Raw genomic sequence first — 26,557 nt, forward strand, 5'->3', positions numbered from 1 at the left:
TGGGGGATCAGGACAGGAGCAAGGTGGAAGCTTCTGGAAGCGAGGCCATGGTGACGAAGTTATCACAGCGGGTCCCTTGACGGGTGCTCCGTGCGTGTTTCTGGAACAGACGTCACCGTGCTCTCAGAGAGCTCCCCTGGCTGGCACAAGCCCGCTCTGGCCACCGGCTCACAGCCACCCAGAGACACGCTGTCGTCACTCCCTTGTTTACAGATGGGGAAACTGAGGCTCACCCCAGGTCACTGGCCAGGATGGACTGGCTGGGACCCTCGGCCGGCCTGGATTCTTCTGCCTGAGGGCTCAGGGACCCTTTCCTCCCCAGACATCCCAGCTAGCTCTCCAGCATGGGCGAGGGGTTTGGGGGGACAGAAGACCCCACTGGTTCACCTCCCTCTTGGCCTGGGGCTGAGGCCTCGGCTCTGCGGCACCCTCAGCCCTGCAGACCCCACTCCCCACCCCTCCCTGCCCCACCAGGGAAGCTGAAATGTGCTCACCATCTGAGGCTGCTCCCTGCCTGCCAGGCCTCTTCCCCCTCTCTTGGCCTGGAGCCGGCCTGCCCCTCCCTCGGGGGCCCCGGGACGCCTGGAGCACTCTTGTCTCCGTGGGGGTGGCTGGGAGGGGCCTGGCTTCATTGGGGTCCAGTGGGCACTGGGGGGTGGGCGGTGTTCACGGGGTTCCTCGCCAGCCTGCGAGCCATCGTGTGCCCTCCCAGCTGCTGGCGGGTCCTTCCACCTTCTGAAATGCAAATCCGACCCTGTCATTCTCCTGCCAACAGCCCTTCCCTGTTCCCACGGCTCCCAGGGCAAGGGCCGAGCTCCCTGGCAGAACGTGCACACCCCTCCACTAGGCCTCTGCTTTCCTCCTGAGCCCCACAGCCCCCACCGCCCTGCCTGCGGCCGCAGCTGCCTCGGCACCATTTCATCTCCAGGGGTGGGGCCAGTGGTTCCCGTGGCAGGAAGACCCCCCTCCCCACCCCCTCAGCCCCAGCCCCTCATTCTCTCTTCTAGGGGAGGAGACAGCATGTTCCTGACCCTCTGGCTGCTGCCCCCGCCCCACTCCGTGCCCCTGGGCCTCTCCACCTCTCTCCTTGCCACCCTGGCCGGGAGCGCCCAGCCACAGGTCTGCCCGCTGGGGACCCCGCACTTGGGCAGGTGGATACTGGGTGGGTGAAGAGATTTACTCCAGTCGTCTCGGAGCTCAGCCTTGTTGAGAGACAGACTTGCAAACAGACGAAACGCACCTCGATAACATGCTCACATGCCTCCCTCTCTCCGGGCCTGCTACACTGCAAACGTGCAGCAAATATTAAAACAGAGGAAATGAGCTCGGTGCGTGAGAACACAAAGAAAGGAGGGGCTGATCCCAAAGAGCGTCTCAGCAGCAGGCCGTGTGGGCTGGCTCGGTGGAGAGGACATTCCTGGCAGGGAAACAGCTTGTGCAAGGGGGCCAGCAGGAGGTGGGGAAGGGCCTCGTGTGTTCTGGAAAGGGCTGCGGTTAGTGGGGCCGCGCATGGCTGGAGGGGAGGGCAGGGGTCAGGGCCCAATGGGGGAAGGTGTGCCAAGCTGGGGTGTGGAGGGAATCCAGGGTGCCACGTGGACCCTAAATGAGTCTGTTGGGCGAGAGGAGAAGGTGTGCGTACATTGATTCTTGACCAAGGACCACCAAGGCAGTGTGGGCAGGAAGGACCAAAGGGCCTGACCCTAGAATCAGGGTAACCAGGAGGGAGATGAGGAACAGGGAGGAGAGTGCTCGTCATCTCACTGGATCTATCCTTCTCTTCTTCCTCAGTAAGAGAACCTCCTATTTTTATTGAGTCTGTGGCCACCTAGAATAAAGACAACATTTTCCAGGCTCCCTTGCAGCTGGATGTGCAAGTGACTACGTTCTAACCAATGAGATGTGAGTAGAAGTGTCTTTAAGTGAGGGGATGCCCCCTTCTTCCTTCCTTCCTGCTGGCTGGAATGCATACATTATGGCTGGAGTTCAAGCAGCCATTGTGGACCATGAAGCCTTGTGTTCAGGAGAGTGAACCAACAATAAGAGCATGGGTCTTTGAAACTCACGCATCCACCATGCCTTTTCCACACTGTTTCCCTCGGGACTTTGGAAACCTCTAACTTGTTTGGGTTACCGTTATTTTGGGTGTTCTCCTACTCCAGCCAGACCTAAACCTAACTAATGGAAGGATGGGGAGGGCGGCTCAGATGCTGAGGACTCTACTGATAGAACTTGGTTTCTAATTTGATGAGGGACAGGGGAGTGCGAAGGGAGAGCCAAGGCTGCCTGTGAGACCCCATCTTCAGAGGCTGATCAAATCCTTCACTCGGTATGCATTAAGCACTTTCTGTGTGCCAAGTGTGTACTGTGTTTGCTGCAAGAGTATGTAGGTGAATTGTATGACTACTTTCTTCAAGGAGCTCGTGGTCCAATGGGGGACAAATGAGACAGTGGAAGAGCTCTGAGGGAGAGAGGGAAGCACCTCACCCAAGAGCTGCTAAGCCCTTCATGTGCTCATTCTGCACAGTTATTGAGCACCGACTGTGTACCAGGTGCTGTGGTAGATCTCGGGAACAGCAGTGAGCATCACAAACTCAGTGTTGAGCTTATCTCAGGGAGTCTGATGGGGGAGTCAGACAGAATCAAATCATCTCCCCACTGAATGGCGAAGCGTAACTGCCGAGTGCTACAAAGGAGAGTCCCGGTGCGTGAGCAACTATGCCAGGGGGCACAGGAGGCCCCTAGGGGGTTTGTGACACTCTAGCCACATCTAGGGTGGGTGTCTCCAGGGCCTGAGGACTGCTGGCTCTTATAGACCAAGGCAACTACCCCAGGGCATCTCGCACACGTTCCTGGCTGTCCCCTAACCTCGGCTGCAGTGGACAGCTGATGGGGCCTGGCAAAAGGGGTGTGGCCACGGGGGCATGGCTGAGATGGTGGTTTGGCTGTCGTGGGCAGGGATGGACCTGGAGAGGAGTGGACAGACTTGGGCCGTATATAGGAGGTTAAATCAGCAGGATTTTTTGTTGATGGACTGGAGATGGTGATGAGAGAGGGAGAGGGTCACGAATGACACCCCCTCCAGGCTTCTGGGCCATGTACATGATGATGGGGTGGATGAGGGGGCCCCAAGGGTGCGCCTGCTTGGGAGGAGAGAACTGTCAGTGTCATTTAAAAAAATTTTTAGTTGCAATAAAATATATATAACATAAAATTTACCGTCTTAACCATTTTAAATGGTACAGTTCTGTGGCATTAGGTGCATTTATATTGTGCAGCCATCCCCGCCATCCATCTCCAGAACTTTTTCATCTTCCCAAACTGAAACTGTCCCCATTAAACACTAACCCTCCATTCCCCTCCCCCAGCCCCTGGTGCCCACCATCTACTTTCTGTTTGTATGAACTCGACTACTCTAGCACCTCACACAAGTAGAATCATACAGGATTTGTCCTCTTGTGACTGGCTTATTTCACTCATCATGATGGTTTCAAGATCCGTCCATGTTGTAGCAGGGGTCAGAATTTCCTTCCTTTTTAAGGCAGAAGAATATTGCATTGTCTGGATGGACCACATGTTTTTTTTGTGTGTGTGAGGAAGATCAGCCTTGTGCTAACATCTGCCAATCCTCCTCTTTTTTTGCTGAGGCAGACTGGCCCTGGGCTAACATCCATGCCTGTCTTCCTCCACTTTATATGGGACGCCGCCACAGCATGGCCTGACAAGCCGGGATCTGAACCGGCGAACCTCAGGCTGCTGCAGCGGAGCACGCGCACTTAACCACTTGCGCCACCGGGCCAGCCCCTGGACCACATTTTCTTTATGCACTCATCTGTCCATGGACACTTGGTCTGCTCCCACCGTCTGACTATTGTGAATAGTGCTGCTATGAGGTGGGTATACAACTGTCTCTTCGAGTCCCTGATTTGAATTCTTTGGGCTTTATACCCAGAAGTGGAACTGCTGGATCATATGGTCATTCTATGTTCAATCTTTTGAGGAACTGCCAGACTGTTTTCCACAGTGGCTGTACCATCTTACATTCCCAAAAACAGTGCACGATAGTTCCAGTTTCTCCACATCCTCACCAACGCTTGTGATTTTTTTTTTAATAATTTTATTTATTTATTTTTCTCCCCCAAAGCCCCAGTAGATAGTTGTATGTCATAGTTGCACATCCTTCTAGTTGCTGTATGTGGGACGCGGCCTCAGCGTGGCCGGAGAAGCGGTGCGTTGGTGTGTGCCCGGGATCCAAACCCGGGCCGCCAGTAGCTGAACACGTGCACTTAACCACTAAGCCACAGGGCCGGCCCTGTGATTTTGTTTTTATTTTTTATTTTTATAGTAGCCATCCTAATGGGTGTGAGCTTGGTGAGTGTAATTTTGGACAAATTGAGATGGATGTCTTTGAGACGTCCAAAAGGAGATGATAAGGAGGCTGGCCTGGAGATAGATTTGCAATCATCCGCGTGGTAGAAATAACCGAAGCCAGGGGTGTGCGTGAGCATGTCTGAGCGGAGGACAGGGCTTCAAGGACAAGCTTAGAGGAACTCCACACACAACGGCCAGTCAAATAGCAGTGGTCCACAACGTAGAAGGAGAGTGGGGTATCATGTGGCCAAGGGAAGGGAGTGTTACCGCAAAGAGAGGTGGTCAGCAGTGTCACATGTCGCTAAGAGGTCAGGTGACCTTTGCCAGGGCTGGGGCAGTGGGAGGGAACCAGAGGCCAGATGTGGGCTGAGCAGCCAGTGGGAAGTGAGAAGATGGAGCCTCGCAGACAACCTTGAGGTGTCTGAAAGCCAAGGGCAGCGTGGACCGGGCTTTCCATGGGAGACCAAGCATGTTTCAAGACCCGTGGGGGGTGGGGTGAAGATGACGGTGGCTGGAACAGAGAATGTCCTCTCAGTCCCAACAGAAGAAGGAGGGATCAGACGCAGGAATAAAAAGTCAAAATTCCACCAGCAGTAACCAAATAAGGAACAAGGTGCAATCTCAGGTCACAGATGTTGAAAAGTAGTGTCCAAGGGAAAAATTAGAAGATTCCAGAAGGACATGGTCCCCAGTCCTCCAGAAGCAATGAGGAGGAAAGAAGCAAAATCCACAGAATTCTGACACTTTTTGCCTGGACCTCTCCTGAGTTGCAAAGAACTCACTGCAGGGGTGAGTAGGTAGGCTAGAGAAATGTTCCAGAATGTTCCAGAATGCCCCTAGACCCTCCACAGCTGCAGGCTGCAGTTTTCTGAAGCTCCTGTCGGGGGACAATCAGGAGCCCTCAGAGAGGCTCGTGGCAGAGCAACAGCTCAGGATGCACCCAGGAGACCATGGAGTCTTTGCACCCCCACCCCCGTCCTCAGGCTACAAGAAATGTCCTGAGGGCAGCCTCAGCCCTAAATTCCAGCTCGATGGAAACCCAACTGGGCCCAGAGAAGGTGTGCAGTAGAACTCACCCTATATCAGAGGAAATAAGAGAAAGAGCTGCCCTATGAAGTATAAACAATATGAAAACATGATACATGAGATGGAGAATATAAGATACACAGCTTACGAGAGACAGACAAATAACTCAGATTGTCAGAAAATATTACGAAGGACAGAAGAAATCTCGGCACAGGTGCCCTGTGCTATAGAGTGTAATAAGAGCATGAATACATAATGGAGACCTTGGAGACATAAGGCCCGTGTGAGCTCAGCAGTTCAGAAATTCCTTCAGCTTCCCTTTTCTTCTGTTGAATTCAAGTAAATCAAATGTAACATTTAAAAGCCAAAATAGCATATGTCTGTCTCTTTTCATACTATTGTAAAATTATTTCTGTGTAATATTTATCTACCTGTCCCTCCTTCCATCCTTCCATATATACATGCAGAGAGAATGGTCTGCACTGATATTCACCAGATCTCAACAGTGGTTACTTCTAGGTAGAAGGATTGTGGACAATGTGCGGCTGCTCTATACTTTCCTATTTTTTAAAGTAATGTGTTAGATGTGAAGGAAGTGGTCTGAGTGGGGAGGGTCCCGGTGAGATGGAAAGGGATGGAGGAGGGCCGGCCCCGTGGCTTAGCGGTTAAGTGCGTGCGCTTTGCTGCCGGCGGCCCGGGTTCGGATCCCGGGTGCGCACCGAGGCGCCACTCCTCCAGCCATGCTGGGGCCGCGTCCCACATACAGCGACTGGAAGGATGTGCAGCTATGACAGACAACTATGTACTGGGGCTTTGGGGGAAAAATAAATAAATAAAATCTTTAAAAAAAAAAAAAAAAAAAAAAAAAAAAAAAGAAAGGGATGGAGGTATTGGCCTCAGGTGGGAGGGAGGCCGGGGCAAGAGGCAGGGGTCGGAGGCAGCAAAGTTTGCTATGGGAGTGGGATTCCAGGAGGCTGAGGTTGGGGTGTTTCAGGGAACAGAATCAGCAGAGGGTGAGCAAGGCCTTTGTTTCATTCCAGGACGGTTCAGATATAAGAGGAGGATTTCCACCCCAAATTACCCTTTGGAAAAGAGGGAGCTGCCTTCTACTTACATCCTTAGAAAGCACCTCATACCACAGCTCTCAATTCCTTTATTTGGACAGCCACATACTGTTTGGGAAAGCAGCCTGAAAGCCAGAAGCAATGCTTATCAAGGCCACCTGACAGAATCAGCTGAAAACTGTAAGAAAGAAATATAACCAGATTTAGTCATTATTCCAGGAGTAGAGCCTCACATTTGCAAGCATTGGGTGCCACTATGAATCAGCCTTTAGAAAATCACTTAAAAAATACAGCTGGTGGTTACACTGTGGAAATATGAACATACACACCCAGGGCAGAAACCACCACCATCTTGACACGTGGTCTTTGGAGCTGGGGAAGAAAATTTCCAAAGACAGCACATCCTATGTGGATTTTTAAACCTCTGTGTGAATCTCAAACAACTCAGATGGAAGTCAGGATGATGTGCGTGGGAAAACTGCATTAAATGATTCAAAATGGGACAACATAGATACTGACATGAGTTCACAATGCCGATGAATGTCTTACTTTATATGTGATTTTAAATATGTATGTATGACCAAATTAATGAAGTTAATTAACAAGTTGGCATTTGACAATTTCACCCACAATAAAAAGTTCATATTTTCTAGTTAGTCACGTTTTCTTTTTTGTGGTCTTGTCTTTGAAAAACTGGAGGCGCCCTATATAACTCAAGATGGCTTGAGTTTAGAGTTTGTGTGTGTTTATGTTTTTGTGTTTGTGTGTGTGCATGTGCATTGATATTGTGTATATGTTTGTATATGTTTGTGTAAACATATATGTGCTTGGTGTATGCGTTTTCATGTTTTGTGTGTGCACGTGTATGAGAGTATGTGTATGTGCACGCATGTTTGCGTGTTTTGTGTATGTGTGCTTTTGTGTTTGTGTATTTGTGTGCATATTCGTGTTTGTATGTGTGTTTGCCTGTGTGCGTATGTGTGTTTGCATATGTGTGTGTCAACCTAAAAGGCAAATTTGCCTGTTATTTTATCTCAAAATGAGTTTATTGGGCAATAGACAAAAGAATTGCAATTTGGGACATGCATGCTGTGGCAAACTTTAGGCAACTCCAGAGAACAAAGGAAGGAGCTGCTTTTATAGAGAAAAAGGGAGAGTAGGGAGGGGCTGTTCTAAAGGAAAGTCCATTTGGGGAAAACTAGTTCAAGGCGGCAATGGCTTCTCATTGGCTGAGCTGTAGGGTTTCTCATTGGCTGGGACTTTGCCAGGTGGGAGAAAAATCTTCCTTCAGTAGTGAAGTAGTTTTACTTCCTGTGGGAGATGCAGGCATCTCTCTCTTCCTGATTAGTGTAATTGACGATGTGTAATGGGGCATGAGAGCTCCCCCTACAGGCCTTCCTGACTCCAATTTAGTTAACGTCTCTTTTATTAATTTCCACGTGTGTACATATGTGTTTGTGTGTGCGTGTGTGTGCACGTGTATGTGTTGTGTGTGCATGTTTGTGTGCTTTGTGTGTGTTTGCCTGTGCATATTTGTGTGTGTGCATGGATGGCACGGCAGGTTCAGAAGTTGGGTTTTGTCCTGGAGTTCATGGGGACGGTGGGTTGGGTCACTCAGCCTCACTGCAGATGTGTCAGCAGAGCTGGGGGCTCTGAGTGGTAGCCCCTGGGGCCTGGGGACTGACTGGGGAGGGTCGGGAGGATGGAGGGAGACTGGATGATGCTCAGGTTTCCAGCTTGGACAACTGAGTGGCTTGTGACATTGTTCACTGAATCAGAACTGCTGGGGTGGGGGCGGGGGGCAGGTGAGGCCAAAGCGGAGCTGCGCGTGTGTGCAGACATCCATACTGACATTTAGAGTCCAGGCAAGGCGGACAGAACCCTGGGGACACCCACACCTAACAGACAAGTGGAGGAAGGGCTGGCACAGAGCAGAGGGCAGGACAAAAATCCGGTAAGTGGGGAGGTGAGAGATGGAGGGGGGAAGGCGCCAGCACATCATATGCTGCAGAGCGAGTGGTGGACTGAGGTGAGAGCAACAGCAGTCATCTCCGAGCTGGGGGGAGGCAGTCTGAGATGGGATGGCAGGGGATAAGGCCACCACTAGCAGGGACAGCTGCCTTGGAGCACACATGCCCTCCTTCTGTGAGCTGCGCCCCTACCCCACCCGCTCCGCCCTTCCTGGCTTTCCTTCCTTCAAAGCCGGCCCAGGAAGGGAAGGGGTGGGAGGAAGAAATCGCCCAGACTGGGCCTCCTGAACGGCAGCCCCAGGAGCCTTGGCACACGGCAGGCCCTCTCCTTTGAATCCCAGGCTGTTCTGGGACTTAATTAACGAATAGCTCAGGGGCACCCCCTCTGCCTATTCAGGAAGGACACAGCACCATGGAGACTTCCCCCAGATTCCTTAGGCAGGCACCGGCTAATGGGGCCGCCCCCTGGGCTATAACCGGCAGCTGGGTTCCCAGGATGTTAATGGAAGGTGCTGGCGAAAGGCCATTAGCTGGCGACCGAGCAAAGAAACTCAGACCTGTTCCTCATCCCCATCATTCGTATTCTGAACCCAACAGCAGTGCTGAAAGGAACCAGGGATTCGGATTCCGACTATTTTTTTCCTATATTCCTCAGCGACTTTGAGGAATCTCATATTTAAAGTCATCTTGGCAAGGACCTGGGGGTAACTCTCAGTCACCTGTCTTTAAGGAGTCTCACGTGCTCCTTGCTCTCCATTGTCAGACTCCTCAAGGCCCAACCAGCTCCTGTGCAGAGCATGAAGTCTTCCATGCGAACCGTTTGCCAACAAGACACACGGCGATGGGTGCAGGGGTGTGAAGATGGGCTCGGGGAAACGCGGGGGCCAACCAACAAATCACAGTGGTGGCTTCAGACAGATTCCACCCAAGATAAGGGCCCGAGCCAGCAGCTGCATGCAGACAAAGCCACGGACGCACCTTGTTCTGTGCAACAAAATATTGGAAAACAGGATTTTCCCAGAAATCAACTTTTTTTTTTGTCACTGGCATCTGTTTGATTCCTAAGTAAATTATTCCTTTCCTGCTCCTAAAACAAAAATTAAATAGAATTTGAGGAAATACCTCCCCCCTCCATGCACATTTTTGTTTCTTGATGCTCAAGTCCTCACTCACGAAAAGAGAAATTCGAAGAGGGACGGAGCGTCAACAGAAGCATCAGAATTCACACGTGGCACGGAGCTGGCTGTGGGGTCCCTTCCCTTCAGCCGGCTCTAAACTCCTGAGCCTTTGGTAGGACCCAGAAAAATGCCATAAGCCCAGAAAAGTGGGGTTTCTGGAGCAGATCCACTGAAGTGTTTGTGCAGCCTGAGCCGCAGCAATAGCACACCTGGAGGTAATGAAAAGTGACAGGTTGACAGGGCCGTCAAGACAAATACCCTGGAAAACAATGTTTACTTACAGAGGCCGATAATGAATAGCACGGAGTGAAAACCTCAGCCCTTCCACAAGATTCATGGATGAACTATGTGTAAGGCTAGAATAATTCTAAATAAAAATGCCCGGGACCAGGCGTCTTCCTCTCCTGAGCCGCCTGGTGGTTTCCCATTGCAACTTCCAGATGTGATTTCTTGCACTTGCATGGATGCCTACCAGCCGGGATCAGCTGCCAACAGGCCCTTGGGAACTTGGCGAGGTGGAGCCTGAAGTACCCAGCACGATCCCGGCAGGTTTGTGTGTCCACTCTCTGGTCCTCAGAGCATCTCTGAGCCACACGAGAGCAACAGTGCTTCCAAAACCAAAGGAGGGTTATGGATTTGGGTTATGAGAGAATTTACATCATATTCAGATCTTGAAAGCTAGTGGTGCTTCCTGCAGAGGGCACTTATTTCTTAAATCGAAGCAGAGCTCTGCTGTGCTTATCTGGGTGGATCTGAGCTGGGTTGGTCTATCTTTTCCTAATGCAATTGGTCTTTTTGCCAGGATGAAGGTTTCCGGTCTGTCTGAAGGGCCGAGAGCACAGCCCTCACTTCCCTTGTCAGGAGACAAAACAGACATCAGAGGACAGCCAGTGAGTGCCATCAGGTCCATTCATTCATCTATTTTCCAGGGTCCCTCCTTAATACACAGATGAACGAGCAAACCAACCCCCCTAATGCATCAAGCTACTGTGTCTGGTCAGCTGAGCACTGGTCCCCGGGCATGCCACCCATCAGGAGGCCTGGTGCACTGTGGCCCTGGCTGTCCTCCTCTCTGGGCCCTCTGCCCCTCCTCCCTGGTGGGGACGTCTCCCAGCCACGCACCCCTCTCTCCGGGATCACACTCCCCACAGAAACCCACAGCAGAGCTCCCTGAAAATCACCATCACCTGGTCCACCCCATGCACACACCCCCTCACATCTGTCTAGGGCTTGGGCCCCAGCCTCTTTTTGCGAGTGTCTGGGCAGCTTTCTGGTCCCAGCCCCGTGGTGTGCCTCCAGCACCCGCCCCCTCCTGCACTTCTTCCTCAGCCCGCGTCTGGTGGGCAGACGTGAACTTAAGGCTGCAGAGATGGCCCGGCACCTTCGGACAGGCGATAGAACGGTCTGCCCCTGGCTCCCAAGCCTGGGGTCTCTCTCCCCCGTCCTGGGTGGCAGGAACAGTATCCCATGGAGGACTGATGGCCAGGCCAGGTCAGCCTCCCTTACATCCCGGGGAGGGCCCCGGAGCCTGCTGGACAGCACCTCCTCTGGAGGGGCAGTGGGCGGCAGCAGCCCAGACCATCCGCCTGGTCCAGAGCACCTGCAGCTCACAAGCTCTGCCTCACAGAGGCCACTCCAGCAGCACCAGGTCAACAGGCGTGCTGCCGACCCACAGCTCAGCCCAGCGTGGCCGGGATGTTTCACGACTCTGTTGCTGCTAGTTCAAGGGTATTTGGGATGGAGAAAGGGTGTGCTCTTTGGGAGCTGGACTACCCACACAGCCTCTAAGAGCAAGTGGTTTTGCTACTGTGAAGTTCCAAGTGTGTGCATGTGCTGCAGTGAGGGTCGCGACCTGTGCCTTTGAGGCACCTGACGCCTGAGGTCACGGTCCCTTTCTCCTGGATCACTTTTCCCTTCCCAGCTCCCCAGGGACATCAGTCTTGCTACCTCTTGAGGCCCCACCCATCGCCCACCACCCCGACCCACTGGCCCACCTGCCTCCACCTGGCCCCGCCCTTACTCCCCACCGCCTGACTCTGTGTGGGGACGCACACCAGGGTGACCAGTCTGGCAAGGTGGCACCACACCGACAGGCGGGCCCTCCAGGCCCCAGAGGCCCTAGAACCCCAGTCCAGAGTGCTGGGCCCTGCACGCATGCCTGGCCACCCGGCCTTCTCAAGGGAACGAATCTGCCGTGTCCCAGGGGTCACGGAGCCACGGCGCGGGGTGCTGCACACCGGACATCAGCTGAAGCCAGGGCTTGTTTCCTGAGGTAGCTTAAGACTGTTTGCTTTTAATAGGCCAACAACCCAAGGAGCACAGGCAGACAAATGTACATATTTACAATTCTCAGGGCATTTTCTTGGAAAAGTCAAGTCCACGGGCTGATCTTGCCCTTCTCAGCTCTGTTGCTGGCCAGGCCCCTACAGGTCAGGGTGCACAGGGCTGGTGGACAGCACGCAGAGCCTCCTCCAGCCAGGCAGGGGCGTCCTGGTGGTGGTCTGTCCGCCCTCCGCACTGTGACGCTGAGCTCCCGGGCTCCCGCTCCTCTGAGCAAAGAGTAGTGCAGAAAGGCCGTGTTCTGAATGGGGGGCGGGAGGGGCACCCCCGGGAAAGCGCAGGCCTGCGGGCGTGGCCTTCTGCACCCTCTGGGGCTTCACGGGTAGACAGGCACCTGCAGACCTCCAGCTCTGAGCCCGGCATCCAGGGAAGGATGGGTCTGGTCACCAGGGAGCTGACCCAGTGGATGCAACAAGGCGGGGGTCAGCAACGGGTCCAGTCAAGTTACAATCAGTCCAGTGGAGAAGACAAAAAAGAAAACTGATCTGGCAGCCCACAGACCAAGTAAAAAAGAAACTCAACAAGCCAGGGCCCCTGTATGAACAGAGCCTAAGTGGAGGAAGGGGCAGGCGGGTCCCAGTGACTCTGGTGGACGAGGCTGGGCTGGGGAGACCCCTTACCCTCCAACGGGTGGCCACTACAGAGCCTCTCCCTGCCACACGCCTCGCCGGTGCTGCAGCCAGAAGTCTGACCACTGTGAGGAGGGCCCGGGCTTCCTGAAGACAAACAAGTCTTAGTGGAACCTCCCTGCAGTTCGACATCAGCAGGGCCAGCACACTGCAGGGGTTTCTGGGTGTTCTGTTGGGCTGGGTGGGGACAGTCTAATCCCTAGATTCTAGGGGTAAACCCTCAGCTCAGGCTAAGAAAGTGCTCTCTAACGCCAGCTCTCTCCTGAGACGCACTGTCTGTCTTGACAGGGTGCGTGGAGGAGAGTCAGACGCCTGACCTGGGGTCCATGGGGTCTAGGAGCCCTTGAAATCCCACCCTAGCCCAAGGCTCGTTGTTACCCACCAGCAATGGCTGATCCCACAACAAACAAAGCTCTAGGACTGAGCCTCTGAAAGGGACTCTATGCCAAACAAATGGGGCCATGGCCTCTGCTGGGCCCCACGTCCCATGGAGCTGCGGCCTGCAGAGGGGCCTGCACACAGATGGGTTGGGGACTGCCCTGAGACCCTGTTCTCTCTGCTCTCCTCCCTCTCCTGCCCTGGAGGGACCCCCAGCTGGGCTGGGGGAACAGCCTGCCCTGCTGCACTTTCCGAAAGCAAACTTGGTGCTGCTTCTGTGACTATATAATTCGGTATTTTTTTTAACACTTAATCTACCCAGTGACAAACTCCCACCAGACTCCTTCCCAGGAATGGCAGCTCTTGGGGACAGCACCTGGGGGGTAGAGAAGATGACAGAGGAAAGGTCTGTGTGGTGAGGGGCAGGAGGGAGGAGCCTGAGGAACACCAACTCATTTTGGGACCCTGATGTCTTCAGCGACTCATTAGCTTTTGAAACGGCTGCACTTGTCATGGGGATGAGGGAGATGGCCTGCTCCATTGCAGGCCTGTCTCATCTCACACTCTTCCAAAAGGTACAGCATGGCATTCTAGCTTGACCTACTGGGCTGAGATTAGAGCAAATCCTGGTTGGAGAAGCTGTCGACAAGGACTTGGAGGGAGGTGGTGATGTCAGTGCTGGCCCCTGATACGCAGCTCGCCCCAGGTCAGGGCCGAAGGCAGGCCCATAAGTTGCTATAAGAGAACGTGTCTCTGCAGGGCTCCCGGGCGGCCCCTCAATGCCCAGCAGCTGTGTCTGTCTGGCACTGAAAACCACCGCGTGAAATGCAGCAGAGAAGAGGGAACGATGTGACCACTGGCCCTTCCCAAAGATAAAATAAAGGCATTCAGGATTCCTGAAACAAACTCAGAAAACCAAAGAGAAAACTGGTGAAGACGTTGAGGTGCTGAGTAGGTACTGCTCTTTTCCTAACAGGATAAATTACTTTCCATTTTAGTTAGTATATCCTCTTCACTCGAACCTCCCTCGGGAAGAGCATCACCACCAAGTGAGGGCAGATCAGGGGCCTAGGGCGGGGGGGCACTTTTCCTCGTTGGCAGAGATGGAGCGACGACAATCTCGTCGGAGTCGTCAGAGTTGACGTCATCCAACGGTGGAGGCTCTGTGGGCTGCAGCCCCGAGAGAGAGGACTCGGCTGAAAGGAACCAGAGAGAGGGAGGTCGGTCACTTCTGCTCAGGGCTGGGGCCCGCTTCTTACACATCACCTCTTCCCCAGCAGGCAAGCCCAAGGTCACACTCAAAAGGAGTGAGGGACGGGACAGACCTCCAGAATCACCCATGCCACAAAGCCACTCTCAGTATTTCCTAGGTACACCCACCTCAGTCTCCCAGCTCAGCTCGGAGCATTTTGGCCATTTCCAAAAAGCATAACACCTGCAAAAGGTGAAGATTTGCCAGCACCGAGGCAGCTCAAGTCCGAGGTAGGAATTCCCTGAGTCACCCTCACAGCGGTGTCCCAGGAGTCTGGGGCCGGGCGGGTGTGAGTTTGGGGCCGGGCGGGTGTGCAGATGAGGCTGGCGGCCACCTGCATGTGCAAGGGCCGGCTTCCTCGTGAGAACATGCCGGCTTTGGGACTGTAGGCCCACCCCGGGTGGGGGAGGCAGCACAGGACAGGGCAGTACCCAGTGACACTGCCCCGTTTACCCTCCTTTCTTCACACACATCTACGTTTCTCAAATCCCGTCATCCACGCTAGAACGGGCGCCACCTACAGACCACCCACACCCTCAATGGCCACCTTGGATGGAGCAGCAGGTTCCCACCACCCACCCCAGCAGCCCCTGCTCCCCAGCCCCAGAAAAAGGCCTTACTTATATTGCTTCAAAAGGATAAAAGTAAAAAAGTAACCAATCAGCGATTTGAGACAAAAGGGAAGGAATTACGACTCAGCTACACTGAAGACACCGTAACTGCGTCAGCTTTTTTTCTGTAACTTTCAAGAAAGTTAATATTAGAGTGGAAACTTAAGAAATTAAAAACATCAGTTTTCAAGGTTATCTTCAGTTTTTTCTTTCTTTAAAAACACTTTCACAATCAGATCAAACAAGGGTTTGATTTACACCTTTCACACAGACCCGCTTCCTTGGGTAAATACAAGCTGAAGGCCGGCCTGTGTCCTGCGATAACGCTCTTTAAAGGAGGACGAAGCGGCTGCTCTGAAGTCACACACATTAACAGGAGGAGGAGGGCAGCTGAAACAAACACTGCAGCCCTGAGCAAAGAATCTAAAGGTCACCAAACACAGGGCTTGGTGAAATCAGCAGGAGAGGGGTTTTTGGAGAACCATTTGAAGCCTTTGGGGAGCCCAAAGGTTCCAGGGCGGCCCCTCTGGCTTTCCAGGCTTTGCACACCTGCACATCTTTCCTTAAAATCCCAGTGCTGGTCATCTTTGTTCGCTGAGCTTTACAAATGGAGGTTTTGGAGAGAATCAAAGTTCAAGGTTTGCCAGCTCCAACACAGCCAGAAAAAATGACTGACATGGATAAAACGCGATTGCGAACGTGGTGACTTCCAGGTTGGACATGGTGTAAAATCCTTAGCTCGTGCAGGAGATGCTCTGAGAGACAGCCCCCAGCAGGCCAGCCCCTGGACGGGCAGGGGTCACCAGGCCGAGGGACTCAGCCAGTGGGCCTGATAAGAGCAGAGTCGTGCCTCTCCTTCTTCCTGCATCGTGCCTCCTCGCTGTGGCCCGGGCATGGCCTCCCACACTCACCAGAGCAGGGCTGCAGGGCTGCTGGCTCTTCTGGCCCCCACAGCCTCAGTGCTTCATCCTCAGTAGCTGGTCCCTCCACGGTCTCCCCACTGCTCGCTTCACTATCTTCCTGACCTGCAATGACACGCACGCTAGAAGCACCCAATCTGCAGAGAGATGGCATCAGATATGGGCAGGACTTGTCACATCCACCCGTCTTTCTACCCTAATGTGTTCTGATTCAGAAAAACTGCTTCCTTTTGTAATTCTTCCTTGATATGAAGCACATTCCTATCCTACCTGCACTCTCTCTGATTCCACCTTTTCGACCTAAGAACTCAGTACAGAATAGTCCTTCACTGGAAACACTCCCACACGAGCTGAGTGTGGTAACAGCACCCTGCGTGCCACGTTCATAAATATGACCTCAAGACTACACTTCTTAGTCCAGTGACAGTCTCAAATCTCAGAACACTACCCTCTGGCTCATCTTCAGCATTATAGTAATAGTCAGAATAAGCAACTGCAGATAAAAGTTCCTCACTTCCTACAGTTCCTACAGTAGAAGGTAGAGAGGATCTGAAGTACAGTCATAGAATCATAGATTTGGGGACTGAAAGAAACCTTCAAGCTGTCTCGCCCAATTCTCCATCTCCTCCACATGAGGAGGCCCAGAGACGGCTGGGCCCTGCCCGGGACCCCATGTCAGGAGTCAGGCAGAGCAGGGACCAGGCCTCACAACTGGGGTGTGGCACCCCTGCCAGTTCCAAGGATTTCTCCGCTGACTGCTTTTGGACCTTAATGGAGCAGAAAAGGAAATACAAGCCAAGTTTTACTTAAAACCAATAAACAGGAGAAATACTGGCCCAAGGGAGGGAAACCACCTAGCTCCAGTTAGAGCTGAGAATAAAAATCAGACACAGAAGCCATGAAGCTCCAACTGTGTGGCCTGCAGGTAACTGTGGAAATACCCTGATGTCACTGACACTGGAAGTGTCCCCAGCCTGTCGAGCTGCAGGGAGCCCCTTGGGACTTGTCTCTCTCCCCTACAACCCGAGTGACAAGGGATGCTGTGACAGGGAGGCTTGGTCGAAGTGCCTCCCGGCTGAAGGCATTACTTAGTTTACAGGTGGCCACAGGTGGCACAAGCCCCCCTTACACGTGCTCACATATCCTAAGCTTCCGGGGCGATGGCAGCTCTTTTGGCTTAAACCTCAGAGAACCAGCTGCCCCTTGCCTGAAAATTTGAAATGTAGTGAAATTACCCAGAGAAGCTGCAGGGCTGGGTGGAGAGGAAGGTTCGCTGTGTGCAGCCAAAGCAGATCTCCTCTGAGTCGACGCTGCAGTGGGAGCTCTTTGACTGGTAGCACTGGAAGAGAGAGAGAAACCAACTGATTCTGACTTTCAAGAATGCAGATGTGTCTGAGGCCTATAGCTGGCTCACTGTGTGTTAGAGGCAGCTGCTCAGATAGAAGCAACCAGCATGGCCAGCCCGCACCAGGCGAGCCCAGGTCCTGAGACAGGCTGATAGAGAAGGGGCCTCAGGTGTGTGTTCTGCCAGTCTCTGCGGGGCACACGGCCTCAGAGGCCTTCCTCTCCCCACTGTCTCTCGGGGCCCCATGCCTGGTGGTCACAAGCCGTGCAGCTCTCCACTTTCTGGCTGGGCTGACTGCACCAGGGATGGACCCTCGACCTATGCTGAGCGCCGGGCCCATCCCAGGTCATACGGAATCAGGACCCCGAGATTCTGACTCGGTTTGGCTCTCGTTTTGCAGAGAGAAATTGAAGACTTAAAAGCAATGGGTGGCTGCTCTTTTCTGCCATGTAGACTGAGAAACAGAGCAGTCTGTGGTGAGAGAGCAGAATGAGCCTGGCGTGCAGAGCAAAGCAAGTGGGGAGACAGAGAAGGGAAGCCTGAGCTTCCGAGAGCAGCAGGCCCTGGCTCCGGCCCACTCCCGGCCCCAAGCTGCCCCAGGCCCTAGGGGCGTCCTCTGAGTCTCACTGTCAATTCCTCTCTGCCCAATTTGACTTAAATAGAGAGCCCTGACCAACACCCCAGCCAATCTACTAGGAACGGCGCTATTTAGAGTGAGTGTGTATTGCTGCAGGAAGGCTTCTGACAACAGCCACATCTTCCTGAACACTGGGGTCACGTCACATTTTTCTTTAAAAAGGAGTACCGCATAAGGACAAGCCAGCAGCTGTCTATAAACTGACGGTTTCCAGGACCTCACAGTGTCCAACCCCGTTTGTTTTCTCCCAGGAAGAGGAAACAGTTCTAGACAGCCCTGTTCCTGAGGACCAGAAATCGTGGCCCACTCCACCCGCACAGTTTTTCAGAGGAGTAACTTTCGCTCTGGAACACGCCAAGGTCCTGGCTCCCAGAGCCATCAGCTGGGCGCTATGGGCTGACGTTCTGGATGGGCAGCCTCCTGCAGTGTGTGTCCAGCATTTCCTGTGATACAGAGCAGGGGTGGGCCTGCCAGTCGGACTTACCTGAGCCTGGCCCGTGCCAGGTGTGCCCGGAAAACAGACTGGATGACAGTAATGGCCTCCTCTTGCCCTGGGTCGCCCTCGGCCTGGACGATGGGGCTCAGAACACAGGGTAATGGAGAGTTCTGCGGCATAATGACAGCGAGGAAGAGAACCGAGGTAGAGAACCTTTTGAGAACCTCTGCCCACCTTCCAGGCAAGGGCCACACCTGGACATCAGAGAGCCAGGGAAGAGCACAATTCCCTTTCATGTAGCTCAGATCATTACTAACTATTTAGTCAGCCATTTGCTAATTGAAGACTCTTAATTCTTAGACTCTAGAGATTCTTAAAATGAATGTCTGGTCGTTTTCAGAGGAGGGGGCTGATATAGAAAGCTTGTGTCTTTATTAGATTTTTAAGCTTATGTCCTCATTGCAAGATGGACATGCTACCTGAGGTCCCAGCACCTCAAAGCAATGTGGTCCCTGAAGCTACATCCGTCTGGAGCTGCACAGAAGCACCACGGCTTGGTCTGAAGGTGCCATGGGCTGGAGAGGAAGGGGCCCACAGGGAAAAGTGTACACGAGACTGAAAGATGCCCCGCGCTCTTCTCGGCTGATGAAGTACGGGAAGAAGAAATGGAGAGGGAACTGTTAGAGCTTTGGGTCTGTGCCCCGCCCCCTTGAGGGTTACCTGGCTGGGAAGGCTTGGCACGCTGGGAGATTCGGAACCACGCGGTTTGCTTGACAAGAGCTTTGCCCGCGCTAGATGTCCCCTGAATGCTGCCTGAAGCACAACAGCCGCCTAGTAGGGGAAGAGAGGGGGAAAAACGGGTGTTAATTTCCTGGACCATGGCAGGTACAGATGAAGGGAGATTCCAGAGGGACCAGCCAGCACGTGCTGTCAACCACGTGCACCTTCAGACCAAGCAGTGGTGCTTCTGTGCAGCTCCAGACGGATGTAGCTTCAGGGGCCACATTGCTTTGAGGTGCTGGGACCTCAGGTAGCATGTCCATCTTGCAATGAGGACATAAGCTTAAAAATCTAATAAAGACACAAGCTTTCTATATCAGCTCCCTCCTCTGAGAATGACCAGACATTCATTTTAAGACTCTCTAGAGCTCTAACAGTAGAGACAATAACTACCCATACAACTGCATAATCACGAGTATCTAAAAGAACCTCTCTCTCTCTCACTCACCCAGAATCTCCTACAGCAAGAAATAAACCAATCCTCTCGGAAGAAAAAGGCACAGATGCTCGATCCCACAGTAAACTGTGTGGGAATATAAACGAATCGTCTGTTAAGTGCTATTAAGTTTAGCTGCTAATATTAGTCCATAATTTACACACAGTTGTGTGAATTAATGTTGGGATACTTTATTCCATTTCATATACTTTCCATATACATCTTCTAAAAATCAAGTAGGGGAGAGCATGATCTCAAACCATTGAAGAGGAATTATTTATCCTTTGACCTTAATCTTAAATGACTTTCCTAAGGAATATGCATGGATGCTCTATAAGTTCTGAAATCAATGTTCTGGATTTGAGGGGTAGCACTTCTATTTGAACGATCCTGCCTCTGGCCCGGGTTACAAATACCACAGCTCTTGTAACTTTAGGAGAAGGGCACGTGAGCATATTGAGCCTTGATATGACATGCGTTTAGAAGTCTACAGGCTTCCACAATCACAGTCATATCTTTGTTTTTTCTTGAAGGTAAGGTGAAGGAAATGTCACGAATGAGGGGTTAAGAAACAAGTACAACAAACCAAGGTGTGTGAAGATCCGTTATCAAGGGCACTTAATCACCACTAAAAGCAGGTGGCTATTAGACTAACCCAGAAGGTTCATGACGCTCAGATGACAGTAAAACTGCTATATCAGCTGGAGGGGTGATGGCTGCTGACATTACACCAACTGAAGCATGACAGAGAGGGACGGAGCATCCTTCGTGCCACACACTGCCCACACTGTCACACTTACCCTCACAGCAGCCCTGCACAGTAGGTCTTTCATCATCGTGACTTTAGAGATGAGGAAAGCAAGGACTAGGGATGGAGTCCCGGGAGACAGAAGGCAGACCGTGGTTGACAGCACGTGCTGGCTGGTCTATAAACACACTGTGAGTCCTCCAAGAAGTCTCAAAGTTGTTCATTCACTTACTTACTAAATATTTACTGAATGCCTGCCACCCGCCAGGACAATCTAAGAACCAGAGATGGAGCAGCAAAAAGACAGAGCTGGCCCCTGCTGGACTTACATTCTGATAGAAGAGACAAGTAATTAAAAAAATGAAAAGGAAAATACCAGGTAGAGCTAAATGCTATGAAGAGGGCCAGCCCCCTGGGTTAGCGGTTAAGTTCACACGCTCCGCTGCTGGCGGCCCGGGTTCGGATCCCGGGCGCGCACTGATGCATGGCTTCTCCGGCCATGCTGAGGCCGCGTCCCACATACAGCAACTAGAAGGATGTGCAGCTATGACATACAACTATCTACTGGGGCTTTGGGGAAAAAAAATAAATAAATAAAATTATTTAAAAAAAAACAAATAAATGCTATGAAGAAAATAAAGCAGGATATGGGGCTGGAGAGAGATAGGTGGTAAGGGGTGTTCAGAGAAGGGGATTCTGAGGACGAACTGTTCCAGCAGAGACCTGAGTACAGTGAGGGGCAGATATGAAATATCGGGACGAAGAGCCTCTCAGCAGAGGCAGGAATAGACTTGATACTTTCAGGAGTGCAGAGGGGCCTCCGCACTGGGCAGGCCTGCAGGGGAGCCAGGGAGCATGGCATGTCCCGTCTTTGGGGAACAACTTTGGGTTTTGCTCCTAGTGTGAGAGGAAGTCACCTGGTGGCTGCATGGGGAAGAGGCCATGCGAGGGAGCAGAAGCAAGAGGATCAGCGAGGAGGTTACTGCTATAGTCTAGCAGCTTCCATCTGCACTGTTCCAAACGCCACTAGCTCTTTGCCATTTACAACACATCCTGCTGTCCACTCTGACTCCATTTCTGGTCTCGCTCCCACATTCTTCCCAAGCAAGCCACATCTTTTGCAGGCCCCAGGCTCTACTTTCTGCCTAGAATGCCGTTTCTCTCACTTCTCGGTCCAGTGAGTTCCTACTCATTCTCAAGGCCCAGCTTGAACGTCACCCCCTGTAGGGACCTTCCAGGCCTTCACAAAAGCAGAGCTGGACTGGCAGCCCCACAGCGCCAGGGCTGCAGCCCCAAATCACACCATCCACCCTGAACTGTGATGACTTGTCTCCATGTCTCTCTGTGTCCCGAGAGCTCACCTGGTTGCCTGACACAGAACTGATGATCAGTAAGCACGCTGAAAGAATGAATGAATGATTGAATGAATTTTGAAAGTGTGAAATTTACCCAAATATTTATTTTATGTTAATATCACTTATGTATTTTAAACTTAATGTTGGGGTCTGGTCTGATTTCATGAATACAAGTACTTAATGACATTTCTTGAAATATCTACACAGTCACTTCTCTCCAAAGTAAAAATACATATTTTGAAATTGGTGAAATAAACCTTGCTTACCTCATCCAGAACAGCCTTTTTTTTCTGAAATAAAGAGATAAATGATGAATTAACGTGAGGATGAATTTTTCACAATACAGCATTCATTTGTTGATCCCGCCCCTGCCACAGTCAACAGGACAGAAAAGCAGAGTTGGGGTACCGGGACACTCCCCTCACTGAGAGCACCCTCCCCACCGCCACACCCCAGGAGGCGCTGAGTCCTCCAGTCCTGGCCAAGGCAAGGGAGCCAGACACATCTGCAATACAAGGAGGCAAGCAGCCATAATTAGGACGGCAAACGTTCCCAGGGCAAAGCACGGTTAGAGATGAGGGCATGTTGGAGTTGGCAGCGGCTCTTGGCCAGCTGTGCTGCAAAGAAGTGACTCACGAGGACCAGCTCTGAAGAGAAAGCCCCTTCTCCCAGCTAGAGCTGTCCTGACACAGGTGCCTCTATGGATGATCACAGAATGGCTGGACACGGCCTGCTGGTGATGTTACAAAGGGGGCCCCGTTCAGAGGTCTGGGTCACTGGCTCCCAAATCTGACCAGTCATCAAAATCACCAGGGGACTTGAGTCAGCTGCACCCAAGATATGATGAATCAGAATCATTGCAGATGCGACCCAAGAATCTGTATTTCTATAGATGTAAGTGAAGCCCAGGTCCCTCCAATGTGCAAACTCCAAGAATATACACGTGCACTGAGTGGCTAATGACCACAACTAGACGGCATGTACATCAGCCAGCCGATTTCCAGTAGTAATCAGAGAGCAAGGCCCAAAGCTGTCAGAGGAAAAGGACTTGTCCCTTGACAGATTAAGGAAAAACCGAGTACAAGGACCAGCAGGATATAAAAAAGAAGCAAAAGAAATATAGGTTTAATGAAAGTAACGATAAAGGCTGTGGCAAAGACAGTCTGAGACAGCAGACGAGGACAAGACGGGCCAGGACTTGGGGTGGGCTGGGGAATGGCAAGTCCAACTACAGAGCCTGAAGAGCCAAGCTGAGAGTGGAGATGTGTGGTGACCTGAGAAAGATGGAGAAGATGGAGCGTGTCACTCAGAGAATCGACTTTCGGAATCACTGCGTGCTGGGCATCAGCTCACTGAAGGGCTGGTGTCAAGGGCAGCCTGCAGCTCAGGTCAAGCTTCAGCTGTGCTGTGGAATGACTGTAACAGATGGAGGGAACTCCAGGAGAGTTCAGTCTTCCTCACCGTGGTTCCAGGCATCCTCCTTGACCCCCGCCGTGAATCCGAGAGGAGCAGACGGAGGAAACCAACAGACCCCAGACTCAAGCCCAAGGATCCTGATTTCTAATCAAGCGCCCTTTCAAATGCTTTATTCTCAAATATCTTCCTAGAGGTCTATGTATTTGATTTTTTGAGTTCTTTGAAAGCAGAATCCAGAAACGAACTTAGAAGGGACTCAATTCACAAGAGCCAAGAAGCCAGCATGCTACAGCTCCTGAAGGGGAGAGAGCAGCAGAAGCCAGTGGGGGAAAGGCCCTGACGACTGGATGGGGAGATTGGGCTAGCACAGGGCTCTCACAGCACCTGTTTCACGTATTATCTTTGTAACTAAGCAAAGGACTGATCAGAAGAAAGGGGAGAGGAGAAAGAAGTGTATAAAAAGATAAGCTGCTTCTCAAGAAACCACTGGCTCACGATGGTGAGTTCCAGCACTGGCGTGAGGACAGCACAGGGGAGGGGACACCTCGTGCCAGAACATCAAGGCGCCAACAAGGCGGAAGGCACAGGAGCCACACCCAAGGGCTCCCACTGGCCAAATTCGGGACAAGCTGAACATTAAAAAGAATAATGACAGTACTTAATTTTAAAATATTGAATAAGTAAAAAATTTTAGGGGCCGGCCCCGTGGCTTAGCGGTTAAGTGCGCGCGCTCCGCTACTGGCGGCCCAGGTTCGGATCCCAGGAGCGCACCGACGCACCGCTTCTCCGGCCATGCTGAGGCCGCGTCCCACATACAGCAACTAGAAGGATGTGCAACTACGACATACTACTATTTACTGGGGCTTTGGGGGGGGAAAAAAGGAGGAGGATTGGCAATAGATGTTAGCTCAGAGCTGGTCTTCCTCAGCAAAAAAGAGGAGGATTAGCATGGATGTTAGCTCAGGGCTGATCTTCCTCACAAAAAAAAAATTTTTTTAAGTCCACAGTAACACTCCTACCCCTGAGAGAGAAACTCGCTTGTCTCCACTGGAGTGACTACCAGAAAAATCCCTTACTCACCTAGTACTGGAAAGAAAATAACTAAGCATTTAATCTGCCTTTTTAGGAGGACCTGGAGCTTATGCCCAGCTGACCAGCTGATAAAGAAGAGTGCCAGCTATTAAGTAGAGGGATGGAATTTGAAAAAATTCACCCTTCCACAATCATCTGGAATGACCAACTGGGGTAAGATGAGTAAAGGATGCTAACGCCATTAGGTGATAAGTGGTGGGGACCAGACATTCACAGAGGGCCAAACTCTCACTCTGGAGATGACTGGTTAATTATCAAGGGAAAATGTTTCTTTACAATGGCAAAAGCCAGCAGTCACAAAATTAACCAGTGACCAAAATCAGAAACACAAATGGAGGACTACCTGGTCTTCCTCGCATCTTGAAGTGAGTGAGGTGACACACACGGCATTACCTATGAGATATTCATGCCAAAAACGTTGAACCTGAATCTAATCAAGGCTGTAGCCCTAACTTCCCACTTACAGGAAATAAAGGGGACAGAGGAACAAGTTAAAGGACACCACGAGGAAACAATCAGACAGATCCAGGATGTGAGACATTCTGTAAAACACTGGCCTGCACTCTTCAAAAGATGTCTTTTGAAAGAAAAAAACGTGGGGGACTGAAGTAAACCACACTAAGAAGACTTAAACAACCAAATACGATGCTTTGATTGGAACTTCACCCAGTTCCCCAGCTCCTCACCTCACTTCACCCCCCGGGCTCCTCATCCATCACCCCACTTCACCCTCTGGGCTCCTCATCTGTCACCCCACTTCACCCCCTGGGCTCCTCATCCGTTACCCCACTTCACCCCCCGGGCTCCTCATCCGTCACCCCACTTCACCCCCGGGGCTCCTCATCTGTCACCCCACTTCACGTCCCAAGCTCCTCATCCGTCACCACACTTCACCTCAAGCACAAGGAACCTGGCACAGTCACAGCTCCTCTGTCCCCCTGGGTGTGAGACAGGCATGCCCACCTCAGGGGGCAGCCTTCCTGTCCCATTACCTACAGTCGGTGTCCTCTGAGGAGCAGTCCATCAAGGCAGGTTTTTCAAATTTCTAATAAAATAGACTGCACCCCAAGCTGCTTCCTCCCGGGGAGCCCCAGAAAAGGGGCTGCTCTGGGGGCATGAATTTCCACAGTGGTTTCAAGCTATTCACTCCGCCTCACGGAAGACTCCTAAGCTCGACCCCATGCTCAGGGGGGACAGGCGAGTGTTCTGAGGGTACAGTCAGGGCTGCACCCCGCCAGTCTCCCTGGGACCCAGCACCCCGCTGCTGTGTGCAATGGATCAGTGAGCTAACAAAGGCTTCTGGAAAAACCACTGCCTTCCTCCATCTGACACTGGAACCTGCTCCTCCTTCAAGGGCAAGCTGAAAGGTGAACCTTCCCTTTCCTTCCCAGCAGGACCCAGCCTTCCCTCCACTGTGGTTCCCGGTGAGGGTATTTCTGTCTCCCCCTTATCCCCACATTACGTGATTTTCAGCTGTGTCTATTGGGGCCTACATTTTCCTACATGTCAGCTGCATATAGCACGGAGCCTGCACATCAGAGGGACTGAATAACTGCCTGCCAGATGAGTATATGAACCACAAAGTGGCTTCTGCAGTTGGAACAATGACTGCGTCTGTGCCCCTCGGTGGTGCCGACCAGCAGCAGGGTCTTCTCAGGCCCCTCACCTGGTGTCTGCACACCTTCCACCGGGTCTGCAGGATCCTGGCAGCTGCATCTCTTCTCCCCTCAGATCCGGTGGAGGGGGGCCGGGAGGAGCCCTCCTCACTTGCATCGGGCTCAGAGTCCTGCTGAGAGGGACTGCTGGTGGCATGGCAAGGTCGGGGCTCTTCTCGGGTCTGCAGGAAATTTGAGGCGTAAAGGACGACTGAGTCGGGCAGGGAAGATGGTATCAGGTAAGGCGGCAGGATATTATTCGTGATTCGGGCTATGCTTATCAGACCAGCCTTTTCATTTAGAGGGTCAATCTGCACCCACACGGTTCAGTATGTCACACGACAGAAACCTCTGGAGAAACCACATACACGCTGGTCCACAGAGCGACCCCCAGTCTTCAGGAACTGCCCTAGACTGTCTGGGCAGCACTGTCCCGGAAGGAGAGGGGACATCGGCTACGGAGTCCAAGAGGCAGCTTGCTCGAGTGACTGTCATACCCTTCCTAAGCTCATGACATCTGTACATTATTGCAAGAATTATCTGCTCTCCGGGGGTCCTTTTGTTGTCCTTCTTTTAGTCTAACAATGTATCACAAAAACAGGACTTCCGGGATAAAGACGACAGATGTCTAGCTTGATTTTTAAGGTAGAAAGAAGCAAGAATTGCTATTGTGACCATCAAAATAACACTGATTTCTACCACTTAAGGGACCAAATTTATTATCTATAAGTACCTCTCAATAAAAATCAAAATATTTGACTATTTTTCTCAGAATTGCAAGCTCAGTGGAGACACGTTGCTGGAAAAAGCCCTCACAGAGAGACACAAGACTGTTAGAAGTCCATACCCTATTCAACTCTGAAACTATCACAAGCCCAAGACGCCTGGCCCAGGCGGCCTGCCCACCCACGAGGCCACAAT

General features: G+C 52.0%; 1 protein-coding gene across 3 annotated transcripts in view; it reads right to left on the reverse strand.

Moving 5' to 3' along the window:
* Positions 1 to 11,874: 11,874 nt before the first annotated feature.
* The window catches only part of IQCE (IQ motif containing E), a 56,493-nt gene continuing 41,810 nt past the window's right edge, over positions 11,875 to 26,557 (reverse strand). For 2 of the 3 annotated variants that reach the window (XM_087417482.1, XM_087417481.1), the window contains 7 exons: positions 25,648 to 25,818; positions 21,740 to 21,763; positions 18,875 to 18,985; positions 18,203 to 18,324; positions 16,972 to 17,075; positions 15,728 to 15,841; positions 11,875 to 14,149 (listed from right to left, as the gene is read on the reverse strand). In XM_087417482.1, coding sequence (XP_087273608.1) covers positions 14,022 to 14,149; positions 15,728 to 15,841; positions 16,972 to 17,075; positions 18,203 to 18,324; positions 18,875 to 18,985; positions 21,740 to 21,763; positions 25,648 to 25,818 — 774 coding nt within the window. In that variant the 3' untranslated portion in view covers positions 11,875 to 14,021. The remainder of the gene's footprint in view (positions 14,150 to 15,727; positions 15,842 to 16,971; positions 17,076 to 18,202; positions 18,325 to 18,874; positions 18,986 to 21,739; positions 21,764 to 25,647; positions 25,819 to 26,557) is intronic. The other variant, XM_087417483.1, reaches the window with a different exon arrangement.

This window comes from Ceratotherium simum, chromosome 26 (genome assembly GCF_057802395.1).
Source record: "Ceratotherium simum simum isolate JZ-2026a chromosome 26, ASM5780239v1, whole genome shotgun sequence".
NCBI lineage: Eukaryota > Metazoa > Chordata > Mammalia > Perissodactyla > Rhinocerotidae > Ceratotherium > Ceratotherium simum.